Source organism: Nicotiana attenuata, chromosome 4 (genome assembly GCF_001879085.1).
Source record: "Nicotiana attenuata strain UT chromosome 4, NIATTr2, whole genome shotgun sequence".
In the NCBI taxonomy this organism is placed as follows: Eukaryota; Viridiplantae; Streptophyta; class Magnoliopsida; order Solanales; family Solanaceae; genus Nicotiana; species Nicotiana attenuata.
The window spans coordinates 7070928-7082678 of record NC_031992.1 but is presented as its reverse complement, the minus strand read 5'-3'; the positions used below and the strand labels follow the sequence as shown (position 1 = coordinate 7082678).

The 11751-nt window shown below is 35.3% G+C and overlaps 1 protein-coding gene across 2 annotated transcripts; it reads right to left on the bottom strand.

The window, feature by feature from the left end:
* Positions 1742-10006, bottom strand: LOC109224910 (protein DA1). Of its 2 annotated transcripts, none has more exons than XM_019389477.1 (12): positions 9669-10006; positions 8881-9032; positions 7556-7640; positions 6939-7158; positions 5632-5752; positions 4744-4827; positions 4132-4251; positions 3841-4053; positions 3668-3730; positions 3429-3547; positions 3097-3155; positions 1742-2288 (listed from the first exon to the last, which is right to left on the bottom strand). In XM_019389477.1, exons 2-12 carry the CDS (start codon positions 8989-8991, stop codon positions 1978-1980), a joined length of 1506 nt encoding a protein of 501 aa, XP_019245022.1. In that variant the 5' UTR covers positions 8992-9032; positions 9669-10006; the 3' UTR covers positions 1742-1977. The 2 variants fall into 2 exon arrangements, with proteins under 2 accessions (XP_019245022.1, XP_019245021.1); XM_019389476.1 differs by lacking the exon at positions 9669-10006 and adding an exon at positions 9445-9657.

Below are 11751 nucleotides of genomic sequence, written 5' to 3'. Positions count from 1 at the left end.
CTTAATTACTTTTTGTGTATTGAGGTCTTTTATCACTTTTCAGGTGTTGTTTTGCATCAAAAGAAGTTTATTACTGATTTGCTTACTGAATACAACTGTTCTGATGTTTCTGAGGTTGTTAGTTCATTAGACAATTCACATAAGTTGCATTCTGGTCTTGGTGATTTGTTCCCCCAACCTGACAAATATAGGAGCTTGGTTGGGAAGCTGAATTACTTAACTCACACTAGGCCAGACTTGTGCTTCACTGTCCAGCATCTAAGGTACTTGAAGGGTACTCTTGATGATGGGGTGTTTCTTAACAACTCCTCTGATTTCTCTTTGCTAGCTAGCTGTGATAGTGATTGGGCTGCATGTCCAGCCTCTCGGAGGTCTGTTACTGGATTTTGCATTCATTTAGGGGGCAACCTCATTAGTTGGAACTCTAAGAAACAACCTATTGTTTCTTTATCCTCTGTTGAAGCTGAATACAGAGCCATGAGTAAGGTGGTTGCAGAGTTGGCTTGGGTTGTCAGGTTGTTGGCTGATCTGGGTGTCCCTTTTGCTACTCTTGTTCCTCTTCTGTGTGACAGCCAGACTGCAATAATAGCCAAAAATCCCGTATTTCATGAGCGTACTAAATATATCAAAGTGGATTGTCACTTCATTCGTACCAAGTTAGCTGATGGGCTCATTTCTTTGTCTCGTGTTCCTACTTCTTCTCAAATGGCTGATATTTTTACTAAGTCTTTAACAGGTTTGCAGCATCGCACCTTATCGAGCAAGTTGGGAATGCACCACCCTCCAACTTGAGGGGGGGGGGGGGTGTTGGAGTTACATGACAACTGGACATATTTGGGCTGCAGATAGTCGATGGTCTAGCTAGTTGGCCACAGGCCCATTCTCTTTATTTAATTGATCCGGTTCAATTATATTCTTTATAATAATAGGCCCACTATATAAATAGGCCTTAGAGAATATTCTAGACAACTTTTGCATAATTTCAATATAAGGTTTTTTCTACTCGTTTTGCTCTCGTTTCTCTCTCTAAAACCCTAACCATGGCTTCATCAAATCCGATCAATCTATGAGTTTAACATAGATGGAGATGCTGCTGGCTTTTTTTTAAAAAAAACAAATACCCCTTCCAATTTAGGAGAATCTATAGTTTTTCCACACTTCCCCTCCAACGTGGCTCGAACCCAGGACCTAACGGTCATGGGTGGATGTGGATGCTGGCTTTTGTTTGTTGTAAATCGTAGGTTTCTCTGTAGTCCTGTTTTACTGCCTTTAAGAAAAGAAAGTCAAAGGAGCTCATTTACATCCTAGCGGTAGGGTACATCACCTGTAGTGGTGGCAAAATGGTTAAAAAACAGTTAACCACCCATATTATCCCACTAAAAATGGGTTGGATAACAAACTTTTTAAAAACGGATCAAATATGGATAAGAACCATATTATCCATTTAAAAAATGGATAACCAATGGATAATTAATGGATTTAACTTTTACATTTGTAAAGCCTCAAAGTGATCATATTCAATTTCACCATATTATCCATCAGTCAACCCGTTTTTTATTTATATTAAATATGGGTTGGGTCGGATAATTTATCCGTTTTTTTCATTACCCGTTTTTGACCCATCACATATCCGACCCGATCCGCCCGTTTGCCACTCCTAGTCACCTGTGTTAGCATTGGGCGATCCCCTTTTCACTGTGGTCTTTTAATATTACTATATTAAGGGCATAATGCAACAAAGGAAATCAAACTTACAAGACTTCATTAATTTTCTAAAAGAATGGATTTTTGTTTTGTGTCTATCCTTGTTTGTCGTGTTGAGATCACTCTACAGAAGGTACTGAAAATTATATCTTTCCTGAACTTCTAAGGTATAATAATAATAATATGGCATGGTCCAAGGCACTAATATGAATGGACCAACCTTCTTTCTTGACACATGAATGGAGTCTGCTTTCTAACCTTAAGCTCAATGTTTCAAAAAGGAAATGTTCCTGTCATCCGAATATGATCCAACGTCCTTTCTAGTCCGTATTTAAGCACTGCTTGGTTACCAGCTCTGAAGCCATTTCCATAAATTGGCGACGTGTCTGATTCAATCTGGTGTTTGAAAAAATCCCCGAGTTTCCTCTCAAAAGGAGATCTAATCCCCTGCTTCGACGATGACATGCCTGATGAAGTTGAAGCACCATTTCTGCTTGATATGGATGCAATTTGGGTTTCTAACCACATATGTGCTAGTACTTGGCAAATACCTTCTTCAACATCTTGGCTAAGAGTTCGATAACCTATAATATAGGACAATATCGACCACATCAGAAACTCCAGGAGACCACATATAATAGCTACTGCAGCCAATAATCGTAAGCAATAAATTGCACAGCTATCGGGATAGACAAACTCAAAAAAAAGGAAAGGAGCATTCCAATATGGGCAGAAAGATTTTAGATGGTCCAGTGAGAGTATTTCCTTGTACTTAATGTTTTACACATTCCACGCCGAAAGAACTTGTAATACATAACTTTTTTTGAATTTTAGGCTTTATATGTTTCTTGCTGACCCAATTTGTTTGGGACTGAGGCGTAGTTGTTATTGTAGTTGTTGTTCTTGTGTTTTTTGTCTTTCTTTTAATCTTGTTCTTTTTTATGCCATTGATGATTACTTCCCATTTTATCCAGAAAAATATCCCTGTTACATTCAATCTCAGACTGTCTACCTGCATTTTTCTCTTTTTAATATTTGAGCTCCACTGAAATACGATCACACTTATCTTAATTATCACTTCTGTTTACTGCATCTCTTCTTTTTTAGTACTTTTTTCTTTTATTGGAAGTGGGAAGAAATTTAAAGGGTAAATAAACAAAATGATTCTAATGAGTTGTAGCAGAGAATCCAAGATATATACACTACTGAAAAAAGTGAGAGGGGGATGGGAGAGGAAAAAGTGGTTCCACAATAGAATCGTGCGTTATTACGTGTTATGTAATACTGAGATTCACTACTATTCTAGAGAAGCAGCCATTATATTAGGGGCAGACCAAAAAGAAAAAGATGGGCACGCAAATTAGGAAGGAAGAACTAGAAATGAGAATGCACCTCTTAGTCGAAGCCATGCATGCATCATCTCATGCGCAAGGATCGACCCAGTCAGCAACCTGCATAGATGTATGTCATAAATCGAAAGTAACATACAATCTATTCAACTTTTTCGACAACCCTAGTAAGGGACATTCTATTTTTCCTTTGCTTAATGCCTACTTTGCAGTGCATCATCAACACAAAAATAATTTTGATTTGTTTTTTATCTCTTGAGATATACTGAAAGGACACAGGTGATTCTGACTAACCAAACAGGATTGTTAAAACAGAATGTTAAAACGGTAGCATTCCGGTGCACAACTTCGAAGAGCAAAGTAACAAAACAGTACCTAGGTAGACCGTATAAGATAAGAATTGCAGTCACTTCACAGCGGCGTGTCAATTTATAAGGTTCCGTTCTCATGTCCATGACCCGATTTCCAGCTCCTATTCTTGGCCGCCTCAGAATCTGCCAATTTTAGAGGTAAGTAAGAGCTTTCGTTTACCATTTGAACAAAAAGAAATTTAAGTTTTCATTTTTCAAAACCACGAAGAGAGAGAATAAATGGAAATCACTTAAAGTTCTTACAGTGCTGATAGTTTGTTCCTCAGAAAGGCAAAGTCCTCTTGTCTCAGGCATGTGGTGATACCCCTAGCAAAAGGGATGAAAACCAAACATAAAGCGACATATTTTTCACTCCAGAAACAATATGGAGAAATACAAGTATGAAAGGGAAGAAATTCGGCAACATAAAAACTTACATGTCTCTCTCCATCCATAGCCTCATTCAGTGCTTGCCTCTCAACCAGAAGCAGAGGAACTTTCTGTTCCACTTTCATATTTAGCCCTTCATAGAATTCTTGTATATCATAATAAAGGGGTTGACACTGACTCGTATCCATTATGGCAGAGTCCAAGCACTCGAGACAAAGCTTTCTACCATCATCAAGGGCAATATATCTAGTATCCCGTGGCTGCATGCAAACCAAAATTGCTACTCTTTATTAAAAGTTAATTACACGGATTTGGCTGTTCTGTTTCATCAGCCTTACCTCCATTCGCTCGCAGCTACAGCAACGGGGTGTACCATCATGCTCATGAAAAGGACAATACTTCTGAGACCAAAATGGATGTGCTCTGTATTCAATAAGACCAGCTGCATTTGTTGGAATCTGGACAGGTAGGAAACACGAATATTAAAGAAATGATGCATTTTCAGCAGCTAGAGGTTTCTTAACCGACAAGAGATAGCCAATACCAAAGTTACTGTAATAAGAGGTCAAAACAGAAAATTTCGTAAAATGATTCTCAGGTTGCTAGATTACCTCAATGATCTTACTAGTTGAAATGCTGAGAGACCTACCACACACCTATTACACTAGGAAGACCCATAATTTAACTATACAGACCCATGACATTTACAGTAGAAAAGGCAGAACAGACCATGATTTCAAGACTAGAAAAGACAGAACTTCAGAAATTTGGTAGGATAGAAACTTAGGATCATAATCAAGATTTTTCTTTTCTACAGTTATTTTAAGGATTACTTAGAATAGTCTATGTACAACCTCATCGACATTAATCAAGCAATAAGGAAATACTATAAATGGGCAGAAACCGGTGTTTATTGCCGCAGCAGCTAATGACAATCATTTCATACTTACAAAGTGTTTGCAGACATCACATTTGGGGTGATAATGCTCCTTGTAGCATGTTTTGTGATAGGGATAGTTCCCAGACATTGAGAACTGCACAGTTAATACATCCAAAAGTTAAATAGATTTCATGAATATACTTGTCATCTAAAATGTTCTATCGCTTCACAGATGATCGCCAGTTTATGTTCATTACCCAAGACACTATATGATAACTACCAACAACAATATCAGTACTCAGTTATAGAATGTATTGGATACCTTATGGACGATGCATGTATATTACAAAAAACTATTATCTTGCCATTGGATTTTCCAAAAATTGATTCCTATCGCTTCTCTTATTTTAATAATGAGCACATTGCTTTCTGATGGTCAGGCATTTTCCAAAATAGCATTTTATAATAAGTCATATACTTTGTAAATGACTGCTTCGTAAGTAGGTGTGTAGTAATCTATAGTGCATATCTGCTCCCCCCCCCCCCCCAAAACCCCACCCTCGGTGGCACCTTTTTCACGCCTTAAAGTATTCAATTCTTGTTTGGTTGCCGAAATTTCCAAAACCAAAATGTCATGCTTTTTTTTTGTTTTCTTGTTTTTCTTGTTTTCTTGTTTTTTTTTGTTTTTTTTTTTTTTATTTTCCGTTTTTCTGAGCCGAGGGTCTATCGGAAACAGCCTCTCTGCCCTATCGGGTAGGGGTAAGGTCTGCGTACACATTACCCTCCCCAGACCCCACCTGGTGGGATTTTACTGGGTAGTTGTTGTTGTTGTTGTTGTTGTAAAATGTCATGCTTTGACTTGGCACCTTTTTTGTGAAAACAGTTGGAAAAACAAAAACAGTAGACACCACAATAACACGGCTGAACTAGGAAATTAAAAAATTACACAGTACTTCACCTCGTAATCAGATATTGGTTGGTTACAGGCATGGCATCTAAAACATTCTGGATGCCATACGGCTCCCATGCAACTCAAAAACCGTCCATGACCTATTTCAGTGCTACAACCTGCACATACCCTACCACAGAAAAAGATAGTATGTGTTATGTCTAAAAGATGTTGATTCAATTTTTAGGGGTCATTTGGTAGGGTGTATAAGAATAATGCTGAATAGAGTGTATTAGTAATGCAAGCATTAGTTATGCAGAGATTATTTTTTATACACTATTTGGTGTGGTGTATTAAAAACTAAAACGCATTGCATAATTTTTAAAAAAATTAGTTGTTTACAAAAATGCCCTCTATATTCTTTAGCTTTAAGGGACTTTAAGGACAATTTGTCTTTAATCATGCTAATGCATGCATTAATAGCCTTGGTATTACTAATACCATGGTTTGCTATGCATTAGCTATACATAGGATAATACCAAATAGGATGTATAACTAATGCTTGTATTAGTTATACATAGGTTGAAAAAGTGTACCAAATAAGGTATTACTAATACACAAAGCTAATGCATGCATTATTTTCTCTTATGCACTCTGCCAAACAACCTCTTAATGTCTTATAACTAACTTCTGTATTTGCTTATACGATGAATTCAGAATGTTCAATGAAATCCATAGGCTCACTTTAGAATTCTTACAGACCACTATCGAATTCAGCCATACAGTGACACAAGTATACGCATGAAGGAGAGAGTAAAGCTAGGAAAGACTGGAGAATAGGTTAGAATACAGTGACGACAAAATCAATGGAATTATACCTCCCTTCTCTTGCCTCTCACCATGCCATCCACAACTAAAGGCAAAAGACATAACCAAAGATTGATCCTTTTCAAAGGGTCAAAATTAAAACGTTTTGTTCCTCAAACTGATAATATAAATTTCTACATAATGACACCTACAACTAAATTTAGAAGGTGAAAAGAAAAAGAGAGAAAAGAAATCATGTTGATCAAAAAGGAAACACGTAAAATATCTAGGGTTTTATATTTATGGTAATTAATAGCAGCAACTGCAACTTTAACCACCTAAACCACACGCTTTCAAGATACGTCCATTTTACTTTTGGATTTTCCACCTAGCTCTTCCACTGTACATATTAGCTGACTTCAAAGGAAATTTAACAAAAAAATATAGACTAATAAATCACTGCAAGAATGGAGATGATGGAGCCCCAAGACACGCAGTAAGATGAGGTTTGGCAGTGGTGTATTCTGGAGTTTAAATGTTTTTAAAACATTGACAAAGATTTCGAATACCTAAAGCTTGCAGAATATGGGAAAGGTATTGGATGATAGAAGTTTCCATTTCCATATCCATTCCCGCTTCCGATATCATTTCTGCTTACATGCCTATTACCATATCCATTCCCACTTCCAAGATCATTTCTGCTTATATGCTGAGGTGGAGATTCGACATTCAAGCTTTCCTGCAGAGCTCTGGCAAGTTGTTCATCTTCTTTGAGTTGTGATTCACTGTCTGGCAAACATCAAAGAAAAGGAACAATTAGCAAAATCAAGCAAAACAAATTTTTTCGCCAAGTAAATAAACTCGCGCAGCTAGTTCTCAAAATCATCCATGGAATGCTTGAGTCGACTCTAATAGCTGAGCTAACATAAAGAAGTTCGACTCTTCATAGAATAAGAAGTATGTCTATAGAACAAAAGCACTATACTATGGATGAGCTAAACTATGCATCTATGGACGTACTCAGTAGCCTTGAAACACATAATGGAAAGTTTGGGTTCCAAATTATGTCAGCAGTTAACTCGACTGAACTGGGATATCATGCTTTTGATTATGAGAGCATAGGAGAGACCTCAAAAGGAATGCAAACTTTCAATTTTCATTTCTTTAAGAAGCAACTAATACTCACCAACCACAGGTTTCCCTTTCTGGTCCTCCTCTGAGAGCGAGATTGCAATAGCTCGGTCTATTTCTTCAGTCTCTGACCAAGAGTCCTAGAGCACACAAACGGTTCAAACACAGGATAGAATATCAACACGATATGCTTATCAAAAAAAGAAAATATAGACACGGTATAAATATGACATGTTCAAATGATCTTTTATAGTTCGGAGTGGATATCGATCATTTATTGGCAATGGGAAGTAACATACATTACAAGATAACAACCAAATTTAGCACAAAATAAAGTATCAGGGATGTGTATAAAGTTGGTGCTACACTTTTTAGTGACTTAATAGTTACAAAATCCAGTGAACAAAATTTTGATGAAAAATTAGCATATCAACATGGTGGATTATCATGGATTCATGTTTAAGCAGGTCTAAATTATAACACATTGTAAATCATGTACATCAATTCACTTTATCCAGATTCAGAATACAATGCGACTTTTTTGTTTTTTTGAGATTAATATCAATATGAAGGACTTCTAGTAGAAATGAATTTTATTAATAAGAGAACAAGACAGTGCAAGGCTACAAGCAGGGATGGACAAAGATGTCAAGTTACAAAGGTCAAAATAAAATACAAGCTTCAAATGACCATGCAACAACAAGCAAATTAGATAAATCAATCTCATCAAAAGCATCCGTCCAATCACTCATCATAGAAGCCAAGAAGAGCAGTCACTAATTTGCATGAGCCAAAACGATTACCAAATGGGGCATTGGATTCATAATGTCCACAGAAAGCTCACATCTAACTCAGCTTCAACAACTTCATTAGAAGCATACTATTTCAAAGCCTTCTTCACATTGCCTATGGCAAGTTAAGACTGTACGGCCTGTTAGCGCTTAGACAAATGTCACCCTAGACTATAGAATGGACTTTTAGTATTCAAGTAAGTGACTTATAAACTTATGCTTTGATGAGCCGAGGGTCTATTGGAAACCGCCTCTCTATCTCCACGAGGTAGGGTAAGGTCTGCATACTACCCTCCCCAGACTCCACTATGTGGGATTACATTGGGTTTGTTGTTGTTGTTGGACTTATAAACTTAGAATCAAGCAAACACCCCTGCCTTTTGCCATGAACAGCACCAGTAAAATATAAGCCACATTACCTATTAAGCTGATAATTATAAGCCCTTACACTTGCTAAGTTTGGTAATATGAATTCCCAAATACTTTGAACGATATCAGAAATAAAGTAAACAATTCAAAGGTATGTCAGGTGGACGCTAGTCTATCTGGATGATGAGCTCATTGCACACCAGTTTAGCGCAACACTTACCCCAGGTGTAGATTGGTGATCCTCTTCTTTATGTCCTTCACATCTCCAGTCATATTGGCCTTCCGAAACTTTATGGTTGGAACCTTTGAAAATTTTGCTCAGCCAGCCCATTAAGTGAAATGCTAGTGGCTCATTGTCAGCAATGGTTTTACCTGCAGGAACACATGAATATAGTGCCAATGTATGTATATATATATATATATATAACAAAATAAATTTTCAACACTTAAATATCCAGCTCAACATTTGAGCTGCCAGTCATGACACACAATAAGGAACTTATTCATCTCTCCACTTAGCCGAAATTCATGGCGTGCCAATGTGAACGCAAATTTGGGAAAATGCCTATGCTTTCAATTTTCTCATATAAACCAACTAACACCTTTGGTTTTTCGATCACATTGGTGATCAGACCACAAACATCTAACTCAACTAAAATGAATCAAAACATGGAGATAACATCAATATAGCATTCATTCCTTTCATTTTTTGATGAATTAACTTTGAATATGTAAGTAAACTAAAAACCAACAGATCATATAAGAAAGAGACAAAATCACCTACCACCCATACCAAAAAAAGGAGCTTAAAACTCAAGAATTCAAAAGAGATTTTCTAAAATTTGCAGGAAACACAAGAAAAATATCTTATTCATAAGAACAAAGTATTTATAAGCAAGCAGCTATGAACCCAAAAAAAAGTTAGATTCTTCCAGCTCAATATGTCCATTTTAACAATCAAAAACATAACATTCAGATTAAACAAATAAAAAGAGATAAATAACTCACCTTGAACCAAAAGAGCCCAAGAATCTGCAACAATTAGCAAAAAGAAAAAGTACCCAGATCAATTAGCTAAAGATTATTCCTTTTATTGCCCCTTTTGATTTCTTTTTTCAATCCAAAAAGAATCTTTTTTTACTTTTTCTTCAGAAGTCAGAATCCCCCCCATTCAAGCATTTATCCGTGTATATTGAAGCAATTGTTATTAATGATTTTAAAAATTGATGATTTTTTCAAACTCTATTTACTCACGGAATCAAGCTTGAAAAGAAGAAAAAGAAAAAATTATGTACAGAGCAAATGTACGCTATTGGAGAGACGTTTAAAAATACTCTCTTTTAAAACTTATATGCCTAAACATGGACTTTGGTCAAAGCGATACTATTGTGTTTAAGTTTAAATTACATTTGCAATTTATAAAAGTATTTTAATGACGTTTTTAAATGTAAAAATAATTCAATTTTAATCTTTTTATTTTATTCTTAAAAACGAAGATTTATAATTATACAAACATTTATAATTTAGTATATATCTTAAATTTCAAAAAAGAATTATCTTTTTTAAATATAATACTCAATTAATATTGTCACATAAATAAGGATAAAGCTGGTGTAGGGGCGGATATAGTATTCTACCGACGGGTTCACTTGAATCCATAACCTTCGACGCAAAGTAAATATTTATACATAAAAATTTATTAAAATTACAAAAATAATATATATGTTCATAACTTTAGATTATGATGGGATCAATGCTAAAAATCTCAAAATTTAAACTCATAAGGTTTAAATCTTGAATTCGCCTCTAAGATGGTGGAGTACTTATTATTTTTATAAAATTATGATAAGTTCTATTCGCAAATTCAAACGAGGAGTCAAAGAAAGAGGTTTGGGTTTATTTTTCTTTTTGAGAGATTTTTATTTTTTATTTTTTTTTTTACCGTGGTTTCAATGCGTGCACCACGGTTAGTTCCACGGGGCCCTGGAAACGCGGCCGATTTATAATGCCTCCAGTGACCCTGCGGGGGCTCGAACTGACGATCTAAAGGACTTTGGCCTCAGGCCTTTACCAGTTGAGCTACCCTCAGGGTTTTTAGAGATTCATAAACCCCAAAAGACTTATTAAAATAATTTGACTTAATCCTCTATTGGGTTTTTTGTGCGTGTGGACCGCCAAATGGAAAAATCGCAGAAGTTAATACGTTGGGTGGGTCCTTTCATTATTTTAGTACATATTTTTTCCCCCAAAACTTTCATGCTTTTTATCACTGGCACGCAAGTTTCAAACTTTATATTTTTATATTTTTATATTTGGAAAGGTGACACGTCAATTTGTTTTTTTTTTTTGAGGTTTCGGATCTCTATGCGAGTATAATGAGAAATTTTCACTTTTTTTTTTCAGAAGAAACTTTCATTAGATCGTGGATTCATTTTAAGAAAGAGGTCAAAATTTTAAATCTTGTGCCGAGAATTAACAATGCTATGAAAATGTTAGGTTATTAAGATCCTTTTACCACTTTGAAATACTAAAATTTAAATGATAGAGTGGTAATTTAAATGCAAAATTTTCTGTTAGTTAAAACAGAGTGACAAATTTTGCATATTAGTTTTACAATATAACAAAAATTTGAGTTGCGTTCGTGACGGGGTTATAAACTTATTTTCTTATTAGTTTTAGTATACGTGCGTTGCACGTGAATTTTGTGTCTATCAATAAAAATGCATAGAATATTATATCAAAAATAATTTTTGAATATAGACTTGAACTCATAATAAGTAATTTTTTTCATTATAATAAGGATTGAACATTTACGAAAATATATTAGTTTATGCATCAATATTACAATATGTTGTAATTAGTTCACATGAGTTAGATGACATACTTCATTATTCTTTAGAATTTGCCCAGTATTTAAGTACAATTTATTTACAGATTTTTATATTAATATCAAATTTAGATTCAAAAGAAAAATTTGAACTAAAAATAAAGATTGAGCATATTAGAAAATTTAATTCCTTACAGCACGATATACCCAACTTTTTTTTATGAGTAGTTTATCTACAACTGTCTAAATTCAATAAATGGGATA